Source organism: Portunus trituberculatus, chromosome 17, assembly GCF_017591435.1.
Source record: "Portunus trituberculatus isolate SZX2019 chromosome 17, ASM1759143v1, whole genome shotgun sequence".
NCBI classification, from domain to species: domain Eukaryota; kingdom Metazoa; phylum Arthropoda; class Malacostraca; order Decapoda; family Portunidae; genus Portunus; species Portunus trituberculatus.
In genome coordinates, this window is record NC_059271.1 from 22,875,375 (window position 1) to 22,902,874 (window position 27,500).

At 44.0% G+C, this 27,500-nt stretch overlaps 1 protein-coding gene across 7 annotated transcripts in view; it reads left to right on the top strand.

Annotated features, from left to right (window-relative positions):
* LOC123504973 (inactive dipeptidyl peptidase 10-like) overlaps nt 1–27,500 on the top strand; it is a 286,150-nt gene that overhangs the window by 258,081 nt on the left and 569 nt on the right. For 6 of the 7 annotated variants that reach the window (XM_045255953.1, XM_045255945.1, XM_045255948.1 and 3 more), the window contains 10 exons: nt 495–655; nt 808–932; nt 5,963–6,086; nt 14,138–14,367; nt 14,998–15,235; nt 16,873–17,057; nt 19,709–19,850; nt 21,106–21,319; nt 22,484–22,701; nt 25,314–27,500. The exon at nt 25,314–27,500 is cut by the window's right edge and continues 569 nt beyond it. In XM_045255953.1, coding sequence (XP_045111888.1) covers nt 495–655; nt 808–932; nt 5,963–6,086; nt 14,138–14,367; nt 14,998–15,235; nt 16,873–17,057; nt 19,709–19,850; nt 21,106–21,319; nt 22,484–22,701; nt 25,314–25,472 — 1,796 coding nt within the window. In that variant the 3' untranslated portion in view covers nt 25,473–27,500. The remainder of the gene's footprint in view (nt 1–494; nt 656–807; nt 933–5,962; nt 6,087–14,137; nt 14,368–14,997; nt 15,236–16,872; nt 17,058–19,708; nt 19,851–21,105; nt 21,320–22,483; nt 22,702–25,313) is intronic. The other variant, XM_045255952.1, reaches the window with a different exon arrangement.

A 27,500-nucleotide genomic window follows, 5' to 3' on the forward strand; every position in this document is an offset into this window, starting at 1 on the left:
ACACACACACACACACACACACACACACACACACACACACACACACACACACACACACACACACACACACACACACACACGTAATTACCGGCAGTTCAGTAATGATCAAATCCTGGTAAGTTAATCTAAGTCCAGTCATTCATCTTGGCTCTGGCCCCATTACCTCCAGCGCCTCCTCCTCCTCGTCCTCCTCCTCCCCTCCTCCCGTCCTCTCCTTTTCCATGTCTTACACACACACACACACACACACACACACACACACACACACACACACACACACTCTCTCTCTCTCTCTCTCTCTCTCTCTCTCTCTCTCTCTCTCTCTCTCTCTCTCTCTCTCTCTCTCTCTCTCTCTCTCTCTCTCTCTCTCTCTCTCTCTCTCTCTCTCTCTCTCTCTCTCTCTCTCTCTCTCTCTCTCTCTCTCTCTCTCTCTCCATTGATTCCATTGCAAGCAATTAAAGCGTGTTGAATAAAGCTGCTGACTTCCCTTGCAGAGGAGATCCTGGGCACTAACAGCGCCCTCTGGTTCTCTCCTGACGGGGCAAAATTGGCCTATGCATCACTGAATGACTCCCTCGTGGAGACGGTGGCCATCCCTCAGTACGTCTCCAACCACCAGCAGTACCCGACCATGCGCAACCTCAGATACCCAAAGGTAAGCAGAGCTGCCATGCCCTGCCCTGTCCCGCTTCCCGGGAAGGCCGGGACTGGACTCGAGTTGTTGGGTGTGTATAAAAATATAATGTGTGTCACATTGTACATGTGGCAGGCGTTGTTCGTCGTGTTAATTGATGGTTTTCTTTGCAGCCCGGCCAGGAGAACCCCAAGGTCACGCTATGGGTGATTGATCTCATTAATCTGAGGTCAATTAAGCCCCGTGACCTGAAGCCCCCGAACGTGGTCAAAGACCAGTTAGTGCACTCCGCAGTGTGGTTTGTGTGGGAGGATTAACGACGTTCTTATCGTTTGTTGTCTCACTTAAGTGTAGTTTGGCCTTGGTGGCACCAACATCACTTGCACCAAGCGGCGGTGGGCGGCCGGGGGCCTTCAGTCCACGGCCCGCAGCACGGGGTTCAGTACCACACCGGGCCCGCCCGCCTTGGAGTCTGGCCCGCACTAACACCAGTGCCCGCGCGGCAACCCTCTCACTGTAATTAATGCCTCCACAGGTCCAGCCGGCTAATAAATTGTCCCCTAGTCAGTGTAGAGCCGCGGTGCGTTGGTAGGTAACGAAGGGCGGTGATGAGCGCCTTGCCGGCCGCGCAGGTCATCCATCTAGAGCCACCTGAGTAAACAAACGGAGATGAGGACGTTGTTGTTCCTTGTAAACAATTTTCTTCACCTTAACATCTAAACTCACTTTTCTTGTAAGCGGCTTCACCCTCACTACTTCCGGTAGTTCTGTGTGTCCGTAGTGACGAGCCCGACAAGTAGGTGACAATCTTCTATATGTACACAGCTTTCGGTGTAACGCTTCCTCTAAGATAGTTTCCCCTACCCAAGTTTTTGATGGATCACACGTGTTTTGTTTTGATGTGTGTCAGAGGAAGACTGAGTTAGTCTGTATCTCGGCAGTCTCACGCCGGCACTCGCGGCGCCACAGCGAGCGTGCCGCTCCTTCCTCTCTCTGTGTTTCTACCGTCTCATGCATGGCCCCGGCGGCACCTGGAAACATTCTTGTCACATGTGCCAGGGTCGCCCACACCCGGCGGACGATGGGACGGTCGCTTCTCAGGGTGTTCATGAGCCCCGTACTTCAGACTCACCCGTCCACGCCCTCCTCTAAATACAACAGCCTGAGTGCAGCTGCGTGTGTCTGGTTTTTCAGTATTAACTCAGCCTAATGTTCCCGCCCATCCCACCCTGATATCATGTCTGTTTTTCGGTGTGTAGTGCTAGACTCCGCCAGCTCCCCTCCATGTGACTCTTACGGGTCCCGTAACAGTATTGGTGGGTCCATTTTACTGCCCTTGCCAAGTTGGTGACACTCAAGTGGACGAGTAACTTACGTACCTTCCTCTTGTGTTGTTATCTTCTCTCCCACCTCTTTTTTGAAGTGCTACCCGGGGCAAACACGCTCTGCTGTGTTTACCCTCGTGTAGTCTCTTCCATAGATGCACCACAGACACCATCTTTTTTTGCCAGATTGAAAGATACAACACTCCCTTGACCTCTTAGCCTTCCTCCTTCACAAGTGTTCACACCTTTATGTGTCTCCACCATAACCTGTCCAACCACCACCACCACCACCACCACCGTCTCCTCTTCCTCCTATTTTCGTCCTTCCTCTCCCAACCACCTCCACCATCACTTCCTAAGACAAGTGGTACATACAGATGTGCGATTATAGTTGGTGTGTGTGTGTGTGTGTGTGTGTGTGTGTGTGTGTGTGTGTGTGTGTGTATGTGTGTGTGTGTTTCACTGTTTGTTTGATCTGCTGCAGTCTCTGACGAAACAGCCAGACGTTACCCTACGGAACGAGCTCAGAGTTCATTATTTCTGATCTTCGGATAGGCCTGAGACCAGGCACACACCACACACCGGGACAACAAGGTCACAACTCCTCGATTTACATCCCATACCTACTTACTGCTAGGTGAACAGGGGCTACACGTGAAAGAAGACACACCCAAATATCTCCACCCGGCCAGGGAATCGAACCCCGGTCCTCTGGCTTGTGAAGCCAGCGCTCTAATCACTGTGTGTGTGTGTGTGTGTGTGTGTGTGTGTGTGTGTGTGTGTGTGTGTGTGTGTGTGTGTGTGTGTGTGTGTGTGCGTGATCTACTAAGAAGCACAAGATAATATGTTTTAATCCTTTGTAATGAGAACGAAATTGGAATTGGATCCTCTATGTAAAGTCATCAGCTGGATCTGTTATGAAGAGAGAGAGAGAGAGAGAGAGAGAGAGAGAGAGAGAGTGAGTGAGTGAGTGAGTGTATCTGGACGAGCTATGTAAGAGTATTAGCGGTGATGTGTGGGAGAGTTATTTCCTCCTCCTCCTCCTCCTCCTCCTCCTCCTCCTCCTCCTCCTCCTCCTCCTCCTCCTCCTCTTCCTCCACATGTCCAATGTGGTGGAGCTCTGTTGACGCTTGGACATCTTAGAATAGTGCCAGCTTGATTATTTGAATCTTCTCTTCTTTACCTATTTCCACCTTTCGCTTTCTCGTCCCTTCTTTCTACGTGTCTACTCTCTCTCTCTCTCTCTCTCTCTCTCTCTCTCTCTCTCTCTCTCTCTCTCTCTCTCTCTCTCTCTCTCTCTCTGTGCTGTGCATTCTTCATATATTTCCTGCCATCTTCATACTCTCACTAGCTTAAATAAACGCTCTCTCTCTCTCTCTCTCTCTCTCTCTCTCTCTCTCTCTCTCTCTCTCTCTCTCTCTCTCGCTGTCAGGTGGTCAGCGCGCCTCTGTCACCCGTTCATTCCGGGAGGATCGCCACCCCGGGCCCCCCCAACCCTACCCAAGCAGCCCCTCACCCTGCACCTCCGTTCGTTGAGTCTCTGTTCTGTAGCTCCTTGGTGATGCGTCTCTCTCTCTCTCTCTCTCTCTCTCTCTCTCTCTCTCTCTCTCTCTCTCTCTCTCTCTCTCTCTCTCTCTCTCTCTCTCTCTCTCTCTCTCTCTCTCTCTCTCTCTCTCTCTCTCTCTCTCTCTCTCTGTTCAGTAGTGCTTGCTTCTTACATCACTTCACCTATTCCACTCTTGTTTTCTCTTCTTATCCTTTCATCTGGTGCTTGGGGGAACGTGTCTTATCCTTCAGTAGATCCCCTCTGTTCCCCTTGGCTTCCTTCCTGTGCCTTCTCTCTCCCTGTCTCTCACTCTCACTGCCTCTCTCTTCCACGTGTCCCTCGCTTGCTTGCTCTTGGTCATGGTCTGTCTATCTGTCTGCCTGCCCGCCTGCTTGCCTGCTGTCTGACTACTACTGGATACTGGCGGTTGTTGTCGTTCTTGCCGCCTCTCAACTGCTTCTGACTCCCTGACTCGCTCCCCAGGCCTGGAATGTCTTGCTTCAGTGCCTCGAGTTGTCTTGATTTGGGGATTACTCTTCCTATTGACTTGAATGCTTGTGTTCAATTGATCATTGTTTCCTTGCCTTGAGTTTTCTTGGTCTTTTCTCTGTTTGGTGCTTCTTTCTCTTTCCGACTGTCTCTCTGTCTCTCTTTGTCTTTCTCTGTCTATCTTTTATCTGTCTCTGTCTCTGTCTCTGTCTCTGTCTCTCTGTCTCTCTGTCTCTCTGTCTCTCTCTGTCTCTCTCTCTCTCTCTCTCTCTCTCTCTCTCTCTCTCTCTCTCTCTCTCTCTCTCTCTCTCTCTCTCTCTCTCTCTCTCTCTCTCTCTCTCTCTCTCTCTCTCTCTCTCTCTCTCTCTCTCTCTCTCTCTCTCTCTCTCTCTCTCTCTCTCTCTCTCTCTCTCTCTCTCTCTCCTTTTATCATCATGCCGTCGCTCCTTACCTTTATCGTCCCTCTTCCTCATTTTTACCTTCCCTTTTCCTCGTCCTGTTCCCTTTCCTTCCTTCCTTCCTTCCTTCCTTCCTTTCCAAAATCAGTAGCATCCAGCCTGCACACTGCTGTCCCTCTCACTCGCTCACATTCTCACTGACATGTCCACCCAACACCTCTTGTCTGGCCGCTCCTCCCCCTTCCCTCCCCACCCAAACACACTCAACATCCACGCCACTTCCACCATCCCCCACACCACATTCTCCTGCTAATCTCTCTACTGTCCTGCTTTTTCTTTTTTGCTTGACTGTAGATTCCCCAAAGTTTGTGTTATCTTTCTTCAGAATTTTTCATAACAGTTTATTATCGTAGATCTGTTCATTTTTATACCTCGTTCTCTCCTTTTTTCTTTTTTTTTTCTTTTTTCTTCTTTTGACAATGAACCAAAACACAAATGAAGGTTTTTGGTTGACATTGTGCACGGTCGATTCTCCTAGTTTTTTTTTCTTGTATTTTCTCTCGTTCTTTTCTTTTTTTTTCTATTTACACATTTACTATATGAATGCCCATTAGAATTTTTAAATATATATATATATATATATATATATATATATATATATATATATATATATATATATATATATATATATATCAAATGTCATGCCTTTTTTTCTTTCTTTTTTTAGAATTTTTATATCAAAAGCCACACATTTTTTTTCCTCTAGTGGATCAAACTGAATCAGCTTGTCACTGTGGCTCGCTCGCTCCTTGACGCCACGCCCTGTCATTGTGAATAGCGTGTGGCGTCACGGGCACTTTTCTGTGTGTGTGTGTGTGTGTGTGTGTGTGTGTGTGTGTGTGTGTGTGTGTGTGTGTGTGTGTGTGTGTGTGTGTGTGTGTGTGTGTGTGTGTGTGTGTGTTTCCCTTTACTGAGACCATATCAAAACAGGAAGTGTTGCGGATATAAAGACAGTTGCATCATTTATAGCAGTTGTACAGAACCCCTTTGTGTTTGAGAGAGAGAGAGAGAGAGAGAGAGAGAGAGAGTGTGTGTGTGTGTGTGTGTGTGTGTGTGTGTGTGTGTGTGTGTGTGTGTGTGTGTGTGTGTGTGTGTGTGTGTGTGTGTGTGTGTGTGTGTGTGTGTGTGTGTGTGTGAGAGAGAGAGAGAGAGAGAGAGAGAGAGAGAGAGAGAGAGAGAGAGAGAGAGAGAGAGAGATTGATTGATTGATTGATTGATTGATTGATTGATTGATTGATTGATTGATTGATTGATTGATTGAGTGAGTGAGTGAGTGAGTGAGTGAGTGAGTGAGTGAGTGAGTGAGTGAGTGAGTGAGTGAGTGTGTGTGTGTGTGTGTGTGTGTGTGTGTGTGTGTGTGTGTGTGTGTGTGTGTGTGTGTGTGTGTGTGTGTGTGTGTGTGTGTGCAGCTTACAAGCATGCCAAGCCTCACCTCACGTAAGACAACAAGAGGAGAAGCAATCAATCCTGCCCTACCACTACCGTCCTATGACTCCCACCTTCACCCCAGGGACCACTACTTCACGGCGCTCTCCTGGGTGGACAACGAGGAAGTCAGCGTGGTGTGGATGAACAGAGCTCAGAACATCTCCGTCATCACCATCTGCTCGCCACCTCTCTACTTCTGCGATACGGTCAGTGTGCCATAGTGTTCTGGGTCTCTTCCTTCTTTCTTTTCACCTCTTTCTCTTCACTATCCCTTTGGCATTTGACTCTCGCTGCTATATGGTACAACTCACAGATCTAAAGGTAGGGTGCAGTGGAACCACGCTCGGTTTGGGGTCCGAGGGGTCTCCAAGCGCACAGGTTAGAATCCTGTCCACGGTCCGAATGTAGGTAGAGTTTCCTTAATCGGGGTAACGGTTCTCTAGCGGGTGGGCTCCAGATAGGAGGTACCACAAAAAGTACCTCCTTTAGCCCGTAAATTCCCGTGAAAAGCCCACATGGTATAAAAAAGAAAGTAAGAAAAGAGGGATGAAAAGAGTAGATTATCCAATGTCTAGCTAATATTGTGTTCAGAGGTTGGTGTAGAAACATAACAAGCTCTTTAAAGTAGTTTGTTTTCAAGTGTACATGTCAAGCAGGAGTGAAAGGGTTAGTGAGATCTGTACACTTGTTACCTGAAGTTATTTGTACGATTTCATTGCTATCAACATTTCTTCCAGGTAGTTTCTCTCGCTCTTGACCAACAATTTTACTTCCTGTGAGACTCTAATACTTGTTACTAGTTATCTGTTTACCTTTCCCCCTCTCTCTCTCTCTCTCTCTCTCTCTCTCTCTCTCTCTCTCTCTCTCTCTCTCTCTCTCTCTCTCTCTCTCTCTCTCTCTCTCTCTCTCTCTCTCTCTCTCTCTCTCTCTCTCTCTCTCTCTCTCTCTCTCTCTCTCTCTCTCTCATCATTTAACTAAAAAGAGAATGAAACTTGCTAACTAATGCATTCTAATCTAACGCATCCAAACCTTAATGTAGCTTTGCCTTACCCAAAAGAATAATAAAATACATTTCCTTTCTTTATATTTGAGGTGGCTTGACTATTGACATAAAAGTCACTAAAGGAAACCCTTCATGTAATTCTATGTCCCATTTGAATAATCCTAGACTTCCTACAATGCGTGAACTGCGCGATTACACCTTCCTTTCTTCCTTCCTTTTGTTGATCCTCTCTGCAAATTTTCGTCTAACCTTGCACCGCTACGCTTAATAAGGTTGAGAAACCATAACGGTCGAAGAATTAGTCGTGTTTGTGTTAATGGCATCGTTTTGTGTTACGCGATGGTGTAATTACGACCTTAGTATTATGGCGCCATCGGTCAACCAGTCAGTCATATGATCCATTTTAGCTCCATCTCTCTCTCTCTCTTACTTCATCTCCCACTCGTCCTGTCTCTTTCGTTTCCTCTCATTCTTAACCTGTTCAGTACCATGACGCGTTTCCATACTCATTCTGCTTACTCTCTGGTGATTTTATACAGCTCCAGAAACTTATGTGGGGGATTAAAATAGTGAATTCTGTGGCCATTAATCGTACACGAATCTCAAGGTAAAAATGTGTTCCAGTACTGAATGTGCCTTTGTATTCTGTCCTTTCTCGCCACTCACCATCTCTATCCTATCTATTTCACCTCTCACTCTTACTCCTTACTCGTCCTATATTTTTCTTTCCTCTCATTCTTAACAGTTTACTTCAATGTTCTTGTGTATTCTATCGTTCCGAGCTCTTTTCGCCACTCACCTTCCCTCTCTCTCTCTCTCTCTCTGTCTCTCTTACTCCACTTCCCACTTTTACTCATTACTAGCCCTATATCTTTTTTTTTTCTCTTTCTTAACAGTTTATTTCAATGTTCCTTTGTGTTTTATCCTTTCGAGCTCCTTTATCGCTACTCACCATCCCTGTACTCTCTCTCTTTCTTTATCTTACTCCACCTCCCTCTCTTATTCATTACCAGTCTTATCTCTTTTTCTTTTCTTTTTTTCTTTTCTCAGCACTCTCCTTCCTCTCCTTTCTCTCTTACTCCACTTCCCACTTTTACTTCTTACTCGTCCTATCTCTTTTTTTTCAGTTTATTACAATGTTCCTTTGTATTATATCTCAAGTTTCTTTCTCGCCACGCACCATCCTTCTCACATTTTTACCGTGCCTCTCTCATCTTATACATTTCATCCTGTATCCTCCCACGCCTCTCCAACTCTCATTCTCCCCAACTTTCCCACGCCTTTGGTTCCCTCCTCCTGCCTCGCTCACACCTCTAAGCGCTCTTTCTCTTCCGTTACATCACCTTTTTATATTTTATTCCTTCCTCTCAATGTGACACCTCGTTTATTGCTTGTTTATTCTTGTTTGTATCTTTGTAGTAATGTACTTCTTCGTTTTTCTGTCATTTCTCTCATTTTCTCTTCCTTTCGTTCCTCTGTTACATTTGTTTTATTTTGTCTTTCTTTTCTTTCGTATGTTTTATTTTATCTCGTTAGTCTGTTTTTTTTTATATGTTGTGTATTTCCACTTGTGTCTTTGTTTTCTTTATTTTCTTCTCGTCTCTTTTTCTTTCTCTCTTCGCTTTTTCTTCTTCTGTTGTCTCCGTGTCCTTTGTTCTCTTCATTTCTTTTCATTTACAATCTTTTCATCTCGTTCTAGCTTCATTTTTTTGTCCTTTATCTTTACTTCCTTTCTTTTTTTTTTTTTTATGTAGGGAAGAGGACCAGCCAAGGGAAAAAAAAGAAAGATTAAAAGAAAAGGCCCACTTGAGTGCTGGCTTTCTAAAAAGTGGAAAAGCGTGAGCCGAAGTTGGGGAGCAAATGCCTCGATACCTCCCTCTTAAAAGAAGTCAAGTCGTAGGAATTCGGAAATACAGATACAGGGAGGGAGTTCCAGAGTTTACCAGTGAGAGAGATAAATGATTGAGAGTACTGGTTAACTCTTGCATTAGAGAGTTGGACAGAATAGGGATGAGAGGAAGAAGAAAGCCTTGTGCAGCGAGGCCGCAGGAGGAGGGGAGGCATGCAGTTAGCAAGATCAGTAGAACAGTTACCATGAAAATAGCGATAAAATATAGAAAAAGATGCAACATTCCGGCAGTGAGAAAGAGGCTGAAGACAGTTTGTCAGAGGAGAGGAGTTGATAAAACGAAGAGCTTTTGATTCCACCCTATCTAGTAAAACTGTGTGACTGAAACCCCTCCAAACATGCGAAGAGTACTCCATACAGGGACGATAAAGTTGCAGAGAGAAGGATAGAAGCCGTAGGAGGGCAGTTTTGAAATCAAAGCTTTGTGCCAGACTCTATCAAAAGCTTTTGATATGTCTAACGCTACAGCAAAAGTTTCACCGAAATCTCTAAAAGAGGATGACCAAGACTCAGTAAGGAAAGCCAGAAGATCACCAGTAGAGCGACCTTGACGGAAGCCATACTGGCGATCAGACAGAAGATTGTGAAGTGACAGATGTTTGAGAATCTTCCTATTCAGGATAGATTAAAAACTTTAGACAAGCAAGAGATTAAAGCTATAGGACGGTAGTTTGAGGGGTTAGAACGGTCACCCTTTTAGGAACAGGCTGAATGTAGGCGAACTTCCAGCAGGAAGGAAAGGTAGAAGTCGATAGACAAAGTTGGAAGAGTTTGGCCAGGCAAGGTGCAAGCACAGAAGCACAGTTTTTGAGAACAATAGGAGGGACCCCATCAGGTCCATAAGCCTTCCGAGGGTTTAGGCCAGCAAAGGCATGGAAAACATCATTACGAAGAATTTTGATTGTAGACATGAAATAGTCAGAGGGAGGAGGAGAGGGAGGGACAAGCCCAGAATCGTCCAAGGTGGAGTTGTGAGCAAAGGTTTGAGAAAAGAGTTCAGCTTTAGAGATAGAAGAGATGGCAGTGGTGCCATCAGGATGAAATAAAGGAGGAAAGATGAAGAAGTGAAGTTGTTTGAGATGTTTTTGGCTAGATGCCAGAAGTCTCGAGGGGAGTTTGAGTTTGAAAGATTTTGACATTTTCTATTTATGAAGGAGTTTTTGGCAAGTTGAAGAACAAACTTGGCATGATTCCGGGCAGAGATATAAAGTGCATGAGATTTAGGAGATGTACCGTTTGTGGGCAACGTCTCTATCATGTATAGCACGAGAACAGGCTGAGTTAAACCAAGGTTTAGAAGGTTTAGGTTGAGATAAAGAATGAGGAATGAACGCCTCCATGCCAGAAGCTATCACCTCTGTTATGCGCTCAGCACAAAGGGATGGGTCTCTGACACGGAAGCAGTAATCATTCCAGGGAAAATCAGCATAATACCTCCTCAGGTCCCCCTGGCAGACGCCAGAGGCACCTTCGCTTTGGGGATCCTGTGAGGGATTGGAGAAATAGGACAAGATACAGAAATGAGATTGTGATCGGAGGAGCCCAACGGAGATGAAAGGGTGACAGCATAAGCAGAAGGGTTAGAGGTGAGGAAGAGATCAAGAATGTTGGGCGTGTCTCCAAGACGGTCAGGAATACGAGTAGGGTGTTGCACCAGTTGCTCTAGGTCATGGAGGATAGCAAAGTTGAAGGCTAGTTCACCAGGGTGGTCAGTGAAGGAGAGGAAAGCCAAAGCTGGTGGTGAACATTGAAATCTCCAAGAATGGAAATCTCAGCGAAAGGGTAGAGGGACAGAATGTGCTCCACTTTAGAAGTTAAGTAGTCGAAGAATTTACTATAGTCAGAAGAGTTAGGGAGAGATAAACAGCACAGATGAATTTAGTTTGAGAGTGACTGTTAAGTCGTAGCCAGATGGTGGAAAATTCGGAAGACTCAAGAGCGTGGGCACGAGAGCAAGTTAAGTCGTTGCGTACATAGACGCAACATCCAGCTTTGGAATGAAAATGAGAATAGAGAAAGTAGGAGGGAACAGAGAAGGGCTACTGTCAGTTGCCTCAGACAGCTGTGTTTCGGTGAGGAAAAGAAGATGAGGTTTAGTAGAGGAGAGGTGGTGTTCCACAGATTGAAAATTAGATCTAAGACCGCGAATGTTGCAGAAGTTAATGTAGAAAAAGTTGAGGGAGGTGTCAAGGCATTTGTGGTCTTCAACAGGAGAGGTGTCCGACCTGGGGACATTTTGGTCCCTCCCAGAGGGGACTCTGAGGCTTTATAATCGGTTCCCATTTTTCTTTTAAATTTTTATTTTCAGGTGAAGAGTGTATGTGTGGTAAGTGCATGTAATTTTGTGTGAAGAAGGAGAGTTGTCTTTAGAGGGTAGGCTGTGACTGCCCCCTTGAGTTGTGAGACACGAAGGGAAACGTTCAGCGAGATCACAACTTGCTTAATGGAAGGTTCACAGCACCTCCTGAACTAGTGCTATTAGATCTCACTGGGAGTAAGTTAATGTTTCGGTAGGTGTCTGCTACCTTCTCTTTCCTTCCTTCGATTGCCTCCTTCTTTCCTTCCTTCCCTTCTTCGTTCCTTTTTTTTCCTCCTTGTCATCTTCCATCTTTTCTCCCTTTATTTCATTCTTTCACTTTTTTCCTTCCTTCCATTCTTGTTTGTCTTTTTCTTTATTCTATAATTATTTCTCTTCTTGTTTGTTTTCTTCTTTCCTTCTTTCTCTCTCTTTTATTTTTTCTTTACTTGTTTGTTTCTCCATTTCATCCTCTCTCCTTCTCTCCTTTCCATCCTCTTCCTTCCTTCAATTAATCTTTCCTTCTTTTCTTCCTTCCCTCCTTAATTCATTCCTCATTCTTCCTTCCTCCTATCTGCATTCCTCTTCTGTCTTTCTCTCTAGTAGTAGTAGTAGTAGTAGTAGTAGTAGTAGTAGTAGTAGTAGTAGTAGTAGTAGTAGTAGTAGTAGTAGTAGTAGTAGTAGGAGGAGGAGGAGGAGGAGGAGGAGGAGGAGGAAAGAAGGAAGAGAATAGATTGTCATTTGTGGTGGTGGTGGTAGTGTTGTAAATGGACAGAACAATCACGGGGAAAATATGTTTACTAAAGAGAAAAGTTTGTCGGGAAGAGAAGAGTGATAGGAAGCAGGAGACAGACAGATAGCGAGGACAAAAGTTGGTGGTGGTATTGGTAATTGTGTGTGTGTGTGTGTGTGTGTGTGTGTGTGTGTGTGTGTGTGTGTGTGTGTGTGTGTGTGTGTGTGTGTGTGTGTGTGTGTGTGTGTGTGCGTGGGGATTATATGAAGGCTCTGGAGGATGACCTACGTACATGATGTTGCTTTGTTATCATGTATGCGTGTAATTATCGTGATTGTCTGTTATTACGCGAAGAATTGAAGCGATGACGTGAGAATCAGCAACTAACGTGATTAAGGTTTCGATATTGCCTCGCCTCGTGATTATACATATTCATTTATTTATCCATTGGTTTATCTAATCTTAACGTGTCGATTGGTTGTTTCAGAGATTCAAGTTTAGCAGAAATGATGATAATAATGGAGGTTGATTATTATGATGATGATGATGGTAATAGTTTTGCTTGATTAAATGATAAACTCAATGCATGTGCTCGTAGATATTTTGTTTTCAAAGGTCACAAGAATGATTAGTTGGGTTTTGTATGGGTGAGGAATTAACAGTGCATCATTGGAACCAGAAAAAATAGATTAAATAAAATGCACTTGACAATTTCAAAGACTACCTCTCTCTCTCTCTCTCTCTCTCTCTCTCTCTCTCTCTCTCTCTCTCTCTCTCTCTCTCTCTCTCTCTCTCTCTCTCTCTCTCTCTCTCTCTCTCTCTCTCTCTCTCGGTTTTGATTCATAGTCTTTACATTTATTTATTTGTTTTTTATTTCCTTTGTGCTGTCACATACGTACCTTCAATTTCATCGCTCCCTCCCTCCTTCCTCCATCCTACTCTTCACACAACAGTATTAAAGAATGTATATCGCGTTACAAAATTTCTTCCGCGCGAGACCTTTTCTCCTGAGGCAGTGAGAAGCGATGGAAGGTTTTAAGTTTCCATAAATTGGGAATTTTAATGGTCGTAAGGTGGTGGTGGTGGTGGTGGTGGTGGTGGTGGTGGTGGTCTGGTGAATATTCTGAATTGCAGATACCTTTTTTTCTCTTTTCTCATCCTTCAGAGCTTACACACACACACACACACACACACACACACACACATACATACACACACCGCGTAGTGTAGTGGTTAGCACGCTCGACTCACATTCGAGAGGGCCGGGTTCGAGTCCCGGTAAGCGGCGAGGCAAATGGGCTAGCCTCTTAATGTGTGGCCCCTGTTCACCTAGCAGTAAATAGGTACGGGATGTAACTCGAGGGGTTGTGGCCTCGCTTTCCCGGTGTGTGTTGTGTGTTGATGTGGTCTCAGTCCTACCCGAAGATCGGTCTATGAGCTCTGAGCTCGCTCCGTAATTGGGAAGACTGGCTGGGTGACCAACAGGCGACCGAGGTGAATTACACACACACAGTTCTTGAATCCCAGAAGGCCCGGATCTATGTCCTGAGCGCAGCGAGGCAAATGGTCGTACTTATTAATGTGTGCCCCCTGTTCACGTGCTTTACATTGGCAAACGGAAATTAGAGAATAGGAAGTTATAAGAGTGTTTTTTTTTTTTTGCTATAGAATTACTTTTAAGACACTGCAGTAGAGTATCCGCAATGCTACAGATAAAATTTCCTTAGTGATGAGTATCGTGGGAGCTTTAAAAAGAACATTGGGCAATTTTATGGACGGGTGTGAGAAGAGGTAGGTATCGTAGGCATGTTTTATTCAGGGACTGTTGATGTTTTTACATCTCTTTTCTTAGGTGATGTTCTTAAATTACAGCTTCACTTACTTTCCTGTTCCTACGTTCTTAAATTGCAGTTTTCTTTATTTATCTAATGTTAGCTTCTTAAATCATGTAACAGTGAGGTTTGTTCCTGTTTTCTTGTGTTTTTACGTTCATAAATTACAGTTTGCTTTATTTTCTTATATTTTTGCGTTTTAAGTTCCAGTTACCTTGAATTTCTTGTTTTTTACGTCCTTAAATTCCAGCTTTCCTTTACTTTTCTTATATCCTCAAATCCCACGTGACACTTACCCGTTGCTTCCTTCTCCCCATCTTAAATTGCAAGTATCTTTATTTTCTAATTTTCTTACATTTTTTTTTCAAGCTTTTCTTTATCTTCCTATACTCTCAACTTACTTACAATCTCAGACAGTGAATGGGCCCTGTTCCTATGTTCCTAAATGTGATACTTACTAGTTATTTCCTCTTCCCTTTCACAGACGCACCGTGAGCAGTCAGGCGGGCGTGGATGGGTAGAGCTGTACGACGCGCCTATCTTCTCCACGGACGGCCAAAGCTTCCTGGTGCGCCTCCCCGTTAGGAATGGGGATCAAGGAGAGTTCAAGCACGTCAATCTGTACAACGTCCGCATGCATCAGGTCATCCCCATCACTCATGGCGCTTACGAGGTCACAGAGATTCTCGGCTGGGATCAGAACAACAACTACATGTGAGGGTTTCTTGTGCTTTGTTCTTTGTTCTTGGAGTCTTTTATGGCTTAAAGGGGGGGAGGGGGTTGTGTTCTGTGTGTTGTTAGTTTTTTTCTATTTAATATCTAGAATTGTGGGTTGTTTCTTTTTTGTTTGTTTTTTGTGTGTCTGTTGACAGTATATAGCTTTCTTTTCCACGTCATCAGTCTTTCACCTCCTCCATAATTTTATCTTTGTTTTTCTTGTCCACACCTTAACTCACGAAACCATCTCACCCTACTTCAGAACCTCCCCAGTATACTACTACATTTTTCAACACCAATAATACCTCAGCATGCCAGGACACCTCTAGACCTTTCCGGATCACCGCCACACCACTACACCTTGCCCACCAGACCTTAACACCCCAGCAGAACACCTCTAGACCTTTCCAAATCACCACCATATCACTGCACCTCCCCAACACTTCTCCACACTATCCCAACACCTCTACACCTCATTCACCACAGCCAAACTTCCCTAGAACACTTTTACACCTCCACAACACCACTGCACCAACCCACAGTTACAAACCATCTAAGCACTCACATGTAACCTTTCCACCGCACTTGTCCCTCACACCTCAATATCGTCTCTCATGTCCCTCTCAGTTACTACATAGCCACGATGGAAGGCAAGCCAGGGGACCGCCACCTGTTCCGCACTTCAGACGTCACCTCGCCCATGATGCTGATGCCAGATTGCCTCTCCTGCCTCGAAGCCGACAACAACACGGACACATGCCTGTACAACCGCGCCCACTTCTCCAAGGACTTCAGTTACTACGTGCTGGAGTGCCAGGGACCAGACGTGCCCCGAATCTACCTCTTCTCAACGTGGAGTAACCAGGTAGTTAACGAAGGGAAGGTGGAAAGGTGTATGCATTAAGTTGTTTTCTTGTTCCTTTTTCATGTTTTCTTTTTTATTTTCTAGAGGTGTCTTTTACTGTTTCGTATGTGTATATCAACTCCATTTTTTTTTTTTTTCGTTCTCTTTTCTTTGAGTTCTCCGTGTTTATTCAGTTTTTTTCCGATATTTTTTTCATCTGTGTTTGTATTTTTGTGTGTGTATGCGTGTGTATTTTTATTTAATTTGTGTATCTCTCTCTCTCTCTCTCTCTCTCTCTCTCTCTCTTTCTGGTGTTGGTAATGTTTTTGTAATTTGTTTGTTTTTTCCTTAATATTTTAGTTGTTTTGTGTTGCGTTGTGTTGTGTTGTGTTCTTGCCAGGCCGCGGTGGTGACGGCTCGTCAGGGTCGCCCTTCGTGTGCAGGTGTTGTTGTCATGTTTAGCCCTTCAGTTCCTGAGTCCCAGCCCAGCTCTTCTCTTCACTTATTCAATTTTTAAGTAAAAGAAGCAAAATTTATCCCAATACGTTGCCTTTTGACACTCCTGGGACACGAACCTAACTACTGTTGATGGTTGTTATCTCATAAATCACATTGAAGCTTCAAGGTGATCAAAGCAACTTGGTGTGCGGTTCCAGAGTGATGATAAGAATGAAGCCACTGACAGAAAGGGGTCGACTTTATGAACCAGCCCTCCAGGGTAAGGCAGCAGCTTCGTCTGATTTACCCTCATCTCTCGCCTGTCTTTTCAAGGCTTGCCCTGTCAAACCCGGGTGTCGTGAAGCCCGTGGACACGCAAAAAGTGTTGTGTTCGTGCACCGTCGCTGCCCCGCCTGACGCCACCCCTCCGCCCCTCAGCCTTGAAGAGCGTCGTTCGGTCATACAAAGCCTTTTAACTTTTGCAAATTAAATAACTGGTCCAGAATTTGCTTAACTCTAACTTGAAGCAGCTTTGGGCTCTTGGGGTGGCCGCCAGGCGAGGCCTCGTTCGTAACGCTGGAAACTGCGTCATAAACTTTGCCTTCATAACATGATATAGCTCTTCGGGACCACTTCCTCCTGCCGTGTTCTCGTCTTCCCCACAATTCCTCACTCACTCTGCCTCATAAATTAACTTTGGCGCGCTAATATAGACTTTTAGAATAACGTTTAAGCTTATCTTTCTCTGATCTCGCTTACAAATTATTTCCCTCTCGGTGAAGGTGAGTGTTATTGTTGTTCTTTTCACTAAATAGCTTGAACTCTCTTTTCTCCCAATTTACCACCACCAATACCACCACTACTATTTTGATTCGCGCACACTGTTATACGCACCTGTCTTGTATGTAAGGAGAGAGAGAGAGAGAGAGAGAGAGAGAGAGAGAGAGAGAGAGAGAGAGAGAGAGAGAGAGAGAGAGAGAGAGAGAGAGAGAGAGAGAGAGAGAGAGAGAGAGAGAGACAGACAGACAGACAGACAGACAGACAGACAGACAGACAGACAGACAGACAGACAGACAGACAGACAGACAGACAGACAGACAGACAGACAGACAGACAGACAGACAGACAGACAGACAGACAGAGAGAGAGAGAGAGAGAGAGAGAGAGAGTCAACACAGCGCCTAGGCACCACAGACGCTCACTCTCTGCCCGTGTCGCAGCTCATCTACACGCTGGACAACTACAGTGAGCTGAGGGAGCGCGTGGAGGAGATGGCGCTGCCGAAGACGCAGACGTTCCGCGTGGAGCTGGAAAGCGACAACCCGTACACTTACCACGTGCAGCTCCTACTTCCCCCAGGCTTCAGGGACGACGAGATCACGCAGTACCCGATGGTTGTGCACGCGTGAGTACCCCGCCATGGTCGTTGTTGGGTGTTATATTGAGTGCTGATAAGCTCTCGTCACGCCATGTAAGGGTCGTTATTACCTAACTTAACATGGCCCTAATCTAACCCAGCCTAACCTTTCCAAATTTGTCTAACATGATTCAATGTTATCTAATCTAACCAAACTTAACTTTACATTTCTTTTAACTTGCCTAATGTTATCTATCCTTGGTTAATTTTGTCTAACATTTACTTATCTAACCTGATCTAGCGCTGCCTGACGTAATCTAACCTAACTTGACCTAACTTACCTAACCTGGCCTGATCTAACCTAACCTAACCCAAGCGATCTTCACCAATATTTTCCAAGCTTATCTAACCTGACCTCACGTTACCTAACCTGACTCAAGTAGAACCTCAATTAACTACTCTAATCTCACCTGACCTTAACTAACCCCCCAAAAAATACCTGTTCTTACATAATAGTTCTTACACAACCATGTATTTTTTTTTCTTTTTTTTAACACACGGCTGAGTTAAGTTTGTTGTGTCCTGACCTTTGAAACTGTTGCACCATATTTTTTCCTCCATGTCTGTAAATGTTTTTGGGTGTAGGAGACTTCTTCCGGTAATATATCTTGCTGATTTATTGCGCTTCGTCTCTCGCTTTCTTTTATACTTTACACACACACACACACACACACACACACACACACACACACACACACACACACACACACACACACACACACACACACACACACAGAGAGAGAGAGAGATTGTGTGTTCGTGTTTTGTTTTCATCGGGAGGTCTGTGTGTCTGTGTGTTCTTGCGTCTCTTCTTTCCTTCCTTGTGTGTATACTCGTTTTTTTTCATCTCCTACGCCATCTCGTGTGCACCTTTCTCTTTCTAGTGTATCCCTATATAATATCTCCCTTGATTCCTTCCTTTAATGTATTTTCTGATACTTTTGCTGGTTCTTCCTACTTTTTTTATTTCCTCTCTTCTTATACTTCTCCTTCTATAGTAAAATCGAGATCATCTACATAAAGCCTCCATCCATTACTTCTACATATTCCTTCTCCTTCAATTTTTTTTCCTTTCCTCTGACTGGGAGAGAGTGAAGTTAAGTAGGTATAATAGGTAATAGGAATTAAGGCGGCGATGAGCGACATAAACAAACTGATTAGGGTTTAATGTGCCAACTTGAGGAAACTTGCACCAACCAATCCCTCGCCTTAATAGCCCCGGAAGCTGAGGCGTGAGTGTTTACATGGTGGTTGGAAGGAAGGTAAAATCTGTAAATGTAGACTGTTTTAATGATGTCAGTAATGGAGGTTCACGTTAATTAGGCTGCCTTTACCCCTCTCTCTCTCTCTCTCTCTCTCTCTCTCTCTCTCTCTCTCTCTCTCTCTCTCTCTCTCTCTCTCTCTCTCTCTCTCTCTCTCTCTCTCTTGGTTGTGTCCTAGGGTTTAGAAGTCGATCCTTTTTCGCGCTGTTTACTGAAGGAAATAAGAAGAGCAGGAAAGGAGAGGTAGAACACGGAATAAGACACGCTTAATACCGGCGAATTAGATTAAAACGAAATTTTCGTAAGTTATTTCCAGAGTAAAGACAAAACAAGATTACATTCGTTTCTGTGCACTAAAAAAAAGAAAGAAAGAAGGTATTGAGTTATTTCATATATGTATCAATCATCTAAAATTTATAATGGTTAAAAAAGAAAAAAAGTGTCTGTATGTATGTAAGCTTTTTATTTTCTTTTATTTCACTCACGTAACAATTTGACTGCTCTTTTCACACGTATAACACCTGCGACCCTTTCGTCCTCCTCCTCCTTTGCCTCCTCTTCCTCCTTCTCCTGACCTGCCTTCCCTTCCGCCTCCGCATCACGTGGCAGCTTTAAGCCCTCATGAGACTCGACACTGCTTTGCATACAATAGCATTCTGGGTCCCGTCACACGCATAATGATCTGCTCTTGATCTTAAGTATCCCATTCTGAGCCTGTGTGCGTTGATGTGATGATATTTCACGTGTATTTAGAGGGACCATGGTGCTTTAAGTTAGTGTGTGTGTGTGTGTGTGTGTGTGTGTGTGTGTGTGTGTGTGTGTGTGTGTGTGTGTGTGTGTGTGTGTTTTATATAGTTTGTTGGTGGTGAAAGTAGAGAGTTTTACTTTTATATGTTTGAGAAAAAAAATGAGTGTGTAAGACGGAGAGTAAAAGAGAGAGAGAGAGAGAGAGAGAGAGAGAGAGAGAGAGAGAGAGAGAGAGAGAAACTAGTTGATATTATAATATGCAAAATTCTCTCTCTCTCTCTCTCTCTCTCTCTCTCTCTCTCTCTCTCTCTCTCTCTCTCTCTCTCTTCTTCTTCTTTCTTCTTCTTCTTCTTCTTCTTCTTCTTCTCCTTCTTCTTCTTCTCTTTCTCCTCCTTTTCCTCCTTCTCCCCTCTTCCCTCTTCCCTCTTCCCTCTTCCTGTCTTCCTCTTTCCAACACCTACCCTCTTTCACACATCCTCTGCTCTCTCTCACACACATAAACCCCAAAATACCACCACCACCACCACCATCACCAAACCGTCACCCTCTCTCCTCCCTCTACCTAACCCAATCTTCATTCTCAGGCAGTCGTAAACCCCACATCATTTTCCCTACTGTGCCTCTCCCCAGATACGCGGCACCAGGGTCCCAGGCCGTCACTAGCAAGATGCAGTTCTCTTGGGGGACATACCTCGCCTCCAAGAAAAAGATGATCTACGCTATGATCGACGGACGAGGCTCAGGGTTCCAGGGAGACAAGATCAAACGCGAGGTAAGGAAGGCGGAAGGCGGAAGCGAAAGGAAAGGAAGGTTAGGTCGCTGGTGGTGGTGGTGGTGGTGGGGTGGTGGTGGTGGTGGTGGGGTGAGGGTGACTGACTGAATGCCTGAGTAAATGGAAGAGAGTCTTGGGTTGGTGTGAGCGAGGATGGGGAAGGAGGGAGAGGGAGAAAAGAGGTAAATTAGATGGTGTAAAGGGAGAAAATAGGTGAGAGGAGAGAGAGAGAGAGAGAGAGAGAGAGAGATGTACGTATATAAAGAGGAATAAACGAAGAAATGAAATGAAAGAAGAGAGAATGAGTCAGTAAATCGTAAGAAAATTTACGTAGTGATGAGGAAAGGAAGGAAGGAAAGTTGGAACGAACGAGGGAGAGAGAGGAAGGAAGGGAAAAAAGGAAAAAAAAAATACGCAGTAAAGGAAATGGTGAAACAGGAAACGATGCAATGTAAAATAGATATAGAGGAAAAAAATGCATCAAATAATCAAAGGAGAAGAAAAATAAAACTTAAAGCAAACGAAAAAGTGAAGAGAGAGAATGAAAGGAAAAAATAAACGAATTGAGGAAAATAGAATTGACGAAAATATAAACAAAGACAGGAAAAATAGGAAATGGAGTGAGAAGAAGCGGGAACTACAAAAAAGGAAAAGGAATTAAGAGAGAGAAGAAAAACACAGGAAAGAAGGAGGAAACTGTGCCAAAAATTAGTTTAACGTGAGGAAAGAAGAAAATTGATATAGATAGAAGAAAAGGTGAAGGGGAAAAAACAGGATGAGAGAGAGAGAGAGAGAGAGAGAGAGAGAGAGAGAGAGAGAGAGAGAGAGAGAGAGACAGGCAAGCCAGGCCTAAACTTTCTCGTTCCCACATTTATGCGAACACTCTCTTGAGTTTCAATTGTAAACACTGTCAAAATGCAAATGAAACTGCAGTGGGCCCTGTATTAGAGAGAGAGAGAGAGAGAGAGAGAGAGAGAGAGAGAGAGAGAGAGAGAGAGAGAGAGAGAGAGAGAATAAAAACTAGAAAATGCAGATACTCAAGAAAACTCATCACTTTCCCTCTACTTTATAAAAAAAAAAGGAAAAGAAAAATGAAACGGTGAATTTGAAAAAGTTAATTAGATTTTGGATGTGATAATGTAAATGAAGCAAATGTAATGAATGAATAGATCGTGGATGGAGGTAAAGACAGATGAAGATAGAAGAGATGAAGGACAGAAGAAGGCAAAATCAAGTAACCATAACTTGTTGGCAGATATACCATGAGTTGGGCGGCAAGGAAGTGAAGGACCAAGTGGCAGTGGCTAAGTACCTCCGCGACAACCTTCATTTCGTCCACCCGCGCAAGATCACTATTTGGGGCTGGAGTTACGGCGGCTACGTTACCACCATGGCCCTGGCTCGCGACGCTGACAACGTGTTCTCCTGCGGCATGGCTGTGGCTCCCGTGGCTCGCTGGGAACACTACGGTAAGGCCACGCAAGTCCTCCTACAGTGGACATTCAATCTCCCTCTTACCACAAGTTTACAAATGCATGCAGTCGTAGGTTTTCATTTTTTTCGACCAGTTCCGGTGCATGTGTTCATTTCGTCCACTATTTTTCCATATTATTCCATACCATTTTATTTACGCATGCATCGTGAGGCGCAGATTTGATAGCCCCCTTCATGGATCCCTCTTGCCTCGTTTGGTCTTCGTCACAACATCATTTAATTTAGTAACGCGCCATCGACTTATCAATTAATTGCTTCCATTCATGATATACGTAAACTGAGTCTGCTTTGATCAGGTTGTTGCAATCTGCGCATAAACACACACACACACACACACACACACACACACACACACACACACACACACACACACACAGAGAGAGATAGAGAGAGAGTGAGAGTGTGTGTGTGTGTGTGTGTGTGTGTGTGTGTGTGTGTGTGTTAACAGATACAGCATGATTAGATGCGTTCAGAATTAACAAGCACGGCAGCAGACATAACATTGGTAGTTGTGAAAGAGAAAGAGAAAAAAAAAAGTAAGGTAGTGGCTTGGTATAAGAAAGACATATTTACGGAAAAGGAAGAACTACAAATCACGTGATATACGTATATATATATATATATATATATATATATATATATATATATATATATATATATATATATATATATATATATATATATATATATATATATATATATATATATATATATATATATATATATATATATATATATATATATATATATATATATTTGTTTATTTATTTATTTTTTCTTTCATGTAGGAAGGCTTCTGACGAATGGCAGCAGAAACGTAAAGAAAAGACACCGAAATAAGTCAAAGGCATTTTTTCCTCAGTGAAGTGATAGTGAGACACATATTTCTACACTATCAGTGAAAAAATAGAGCACATGAGGATTCAGTTAATCACTCCAGTGGTATTAAAAACTGATGAGTAGAGAACTAAGCATCTCGAATTATGAACCTTTATTGTGTCTTGAGCTTCTAGTAACAACATCGCAACACACCTTGCCTCTTTCCTCTCCCAGTCACAGCAGCCTCGCTTCCTTCCCCGTCCTACTCATACCGCCTCGCCTCTTCCTCCCCATTCACACTCATCTCTTCCTCCTCGCAGACTCGGTGTACACAGAGCGCTACATGGGGTCGCCGCGAGTGTACCCCGGCAGCAACTACAAGGGGTACGAGGCTGCAGACGCTACAAAGGTGGTGGGCAACTTGAAGGGCAAGATGTTCCTGTTGGTACACGGGACGGCAGACGACAACGTGCATTACCACCACTCCATGATGTTGGCCAAAGCGCTGGTGGATGAGGACGTTCTCTTCCAGCAAATGGTAAGACGGTTCAGGATTGACAAATGTTGTGTTTGATGGAGTGTCAGTTGACTTAGATTCATTCAGCTTCTTGGTTTTACTGTTGATGCTTCCAATGAGAACATAAGAACATAAGTACGTAAGGGAAGTTGCAAGAAACCATCAGGTTAAGACGTGGTAATCCCTCTACGATACATATCTATCTATACTTTCACTTATCATAGCCATTTATATATTTGTCTAATCTTGTTTTAAAACGCCCCAACACTAATAACCTGATTATTAAGTCTATTATATTCATCTGCCATTCTATTTAAGAACCAATTCCGTTCCAACTCCTTCTTAAACTTAAATTTTCCATGCTTGAACAAATTGTTTTTTATTTTAAGAATTTTCTTTGCCCCCTTCATTACAACACCTATACCACTTAAGACTTCTATTAGGCCTCGCTAAGGAGTACAAATTAACAGCTGCAGTCTCCTTTCGTAGCAAATATTTCTCATCCTCTGTATCCTCTTAGTCATTTTCTTTTGTATAGATTTTAATAGATCTATATATTTCCTATAATGTGGGGATCAAAACTGTACAACATATCTACACGAGTTCTAACCACCGTCAAATACAACTTCAGTATTACTTGGGGAGTTGTGCTTATAGCGCTCCTAAAAAATTCTAACCAGCCACTAAGAATTGTTTTCTTAGATTTGGGAGCGAACTATTCTCCTAATTTTTCTCGTACCCTAAACCTAGCAAAGCTTCATGGTTTATTGATATTAAACTGCATTTACCATCTCCCCATTCGTTCATCCTATCCAAAATCTTCTTGCAAGGCGATGGAACTCGAATCTAACCTAAGTAATTTACCTCTCTTCGCATCATCCGCAAATTTACTAATATCACTATTGATATAGTATTAAGGTCAATAATGGCCCTAAAGCTGATCTTTGTGGCACCCTACAAATTACATGACCCCAATCGGACTTATGACCCTGTCGCACTACAACGTGTTGGACAATGTATAAGCTGTGTGCTAATTTTGGCCAATGCGTCGGCGCACGTTGAACTTTTTACCTTCTTTAGCGAGTGTACAGCGACCCCTTAGTATGTTAGCAGCGAGTTTCCAGCGTGTTACTGTGTGTTGCGTCGAGTTAATTGATTTTCCAATGCTTTTTCAACGAGTGAGCTACGTGCGCATTGCGAGCTCTTCGTATTAATAACGCACTGTGCGTGTAAATCATAAAATTTTCCGTGCTTCCGGCGGGTTTCGAAGTATGTATTGCGTGCTAATTCCGCACAAACAACATGTAAGGTGTGAGTTGGGCTTGGGTATTATGTGTGCAGGACGAATCTGGTCCGTACAGAGCGAGCAATAAAACATTGACGTGCGTTGCTTCGTTCATTACTTTCTTCTCGGTTCTGATGTTTCTGCTCCGTCTGATGCATAGCCTTTCCATTCGATCTCTGTGACGCTTTGCTTCTTCAACGTGTTGTCTGGCTCCATTCACATCTTTGGTTTCCAGAAGATACAAAGTCAACCCGATGACATCATAGTCGTGTAAAATGATAGCTATGGCTTGTTGATGTAGTAAATTGGCCATATGAATCTCTGTATACAATGGAATCTCTGTTTACAATGATCAGAAAATTTGCATTTATATGTACAGCATCCTCCCAGCACATTGGAGTTCTTAGAGGTCGGTATGGGAGGGCAGAGCACGTTATGTGCCCTTTATGGACTCGGTATTTTCACGATGAGCACGTCGGGCACGCTGGGACTCGCACAAGGCATGCAGTATACACGCCAAACACTCGCTGAAGACACGCTATACGTACACACGCCAACAGTGCGTTTCTTGAACACAACAAAGAAATTTGACATGTAAGGGCCGAACTATGACCAAGTACATATAGCGTGCTCAACACGTGAGTAGCATGTGTCCAGCGAGCGCCTACTGCGCGAACACCATGTGAGGAAGAAGTTGTTAACAAGCGAAGCACGTTGACAAATTTTGAACATGCTTAAACTTTTTTTCCCCCTCCGAGTGAGTTGCGAGGGTGTCGACGAGGTGAGGCGTGTTAGGACGTGCAAAGAACGAGTGAGAAACAAGTGCATTGTGTTTTTGGCGTGTATCGGCGAGTTCCTCTAGGTGCCAGTACGTAACTTCACGTGTCGATAAACGCGACGTAGTGTGACAGAGCTATTAGAGCCGTTTATTACAACTCTATCGACTGTCGCCTAGCCACGACTTTATCCAGCCTGATACTTTTCCATCTATCCCGTGAGCCCTACTGCTTTTCCGAGCCTCTGATGGGGTACCTTGTCAAATGTTTTACTTGAATATAGGTATAGAATGTCATAACAATCTCCATTATCAGCCGCCTCGTAAGATTTACTGTAAAAGCTCAACAAGTTCGTAAGACAAAACTTCCCTTTCATGAGGCTATTTCGTGACTGATTTATCAAGTTGTGCTAATCTAAAAGAAGATTTCAAGAAACATTATAATTTGGTCGGAAATGAACAACCAAAGAGGCAAAATCTGTAGACTAAGGTTGTTCCCATAATACATCATCCCTTATCCTAACTCCTCTTCTGTTCCTTCAGCCTTCCTGTTAGTTTCATGCCTTTCCGCAGACGTACGCAGACGAGAACCACGGCCTGACGAACGTGAAGGAGCACCTGTACCGTACACTAGACAAGTTCCTCGCCGATTGCTTCCGCCCCACCATTCCAGAGCTGTACTTCCTCATCAAGAAGAAGAAGAAGGACGTGGAAGAAATTGGGTACCTGTAAGGGCAATGATAGCGGCTGGGCGCTGCGGAGGACCAGGGGAGGCGGGCAAGACGCTCATGGAGGCTTGAGTGGCGAATTTCCTCTCCCTCTCCGGTCCTCATTCAATTCTCCTTAGATCAACTCCAGGACAATATATATTTTTTTCTCTAGCGTGATACTGAATATTGTTTATGATAATACTTTATATTCTGACTTGAACGAACGTCATCATGGGGTCGGTCGCCCGCCTGGCATCGCGGCGCCTGACTGGGCTTGTAATGCTTTTTGAAATGTTTGTATAACAGGACTTCGTAAATTATGAAGGGTATTTAGCGTATACATATATGTATCGTTTAAGGGACACATATTATATACATACATGTATTTTTTTAGGCTAGCGTTGTCTCGAAAGATGAATCAAAGTGGGTATGAGTGTTCGGCGGTTCCTTTAGGGCAGCATGAGCGTGACCCGCCGCGCACAACACCATCCATGTCACTCATTGATCATAGCATTGCCTGTTTGATCGTTTCAGATGAGATTGTATACTTATACTGTGGTGCAGTATGATACGACCAGAGTTTTCTAGTGACATTGTAACATTTTTTTCAACACCATAAAATGAGAAAGGCCTGTAGACTAAAAACTGTCATATTTTTTATTTGCTAGAATAATAGAGGTCAAATAGCCAGAGCGGATCCGTCAGTATTGTTACGTAGTCTGCTGCCCTTAGGGTGTTTTGTTCCCAACAAAGAAATGCAGTATATGAAAAAAAGCTAGCACCTTATGGCGGGCCACGAGGCAGTCTGCTTAAAAATCAGAATGACTGGTTCATTTTATTAACTGAGAGCGACACAATCTCACACCCAGTACGTGCTTGACGTGGCCACCTCGTGCACCGCCAAGCCAGCGAGCGCTGCTAAAGACGAGCACAAGGTGGCCAAAGCAAAGCCAGGTGGTGGTGAGCCTTTGGCAGGGTCTGGCGTGCGGCACGATGGCAAACATCTGATCCAGCTTCATGATGTGTTGCACTTGCACACAATACACCCTGCCACAGGTGGTGAGAGAGGAATGCTGTTGCGTTCCTCTGACTTCCATCCCATCCCCGAGGCCTTCCACCGCGTGTGGGGGCCAGCGTATTTCAGATATACATAGTAGTGCCTCCCTAGTCATTAATGCACAATATTGATCATTACTTAATTCTTACACGTTAATGTACATTGCTCTTTTCTACAGTGAAATGCTCACAAGCATTCTATTTCTTTAATACGATTATTTTTCGTTCTTGCACTCTACCTACAATGCGAAAAAAGGTCAAATGTACTGACTCAGGATATGTACTGGGATTACATTTAAACGTAAAGAAATTCATCAGTTTTGATGCATACGTGTAAAAAAAATATCTACGTAGTTAACGCCAACACTCCGACACCCTGTTGAAAAGGTAAATTCAGTCCCGTGGTCAAGATTAGCTGAGAATTGCTTACTCCCTGAGCCAAGGCGGCTCCTGCGCGTGGCGGGCTGCGTGCTCGGCGAGCTGTGTGTCTCGTGGTGTGTTGTGGTGAGGAAAGGGACTAAGCAGACCCGGGACGTGTTTCCGCCAGTCTGGGGTCAGCTGGTTAAGGAAGTGCCCATGTTGTGCCCCGTCAACTCGCGACGCGATGCTGTTTATGGCAACACAACACAGGTAGAATATAATGTTGATTCCTTGCAGTCAGGTTTCTGGAGTACAGCCGTGTGAGGTTAGGTAGCCTATAAGGGAGGGAGCAAACCAAGGAGGTTATATTGAAGGGGCGGCAGGCTCCTATCTTGCTGTACTAAAAAAAGTGAGGCCAGTGGGGGGAGCTTACGATCGCAACTTACACCCAAAACATTGCCCTCTCCCGTGTTATGCAATGGGAAATTGACACTTTCTTTTTCATTATTAGAGGAAAACTATGAAAGAACTATTGGTTTAACTTATATAAACCACATTGTAGTTTCCTAAATATGTCATGTAGATATATAATTGACGGTGTTAATATGAAATAGCTACAATATTGAAAAAAAAA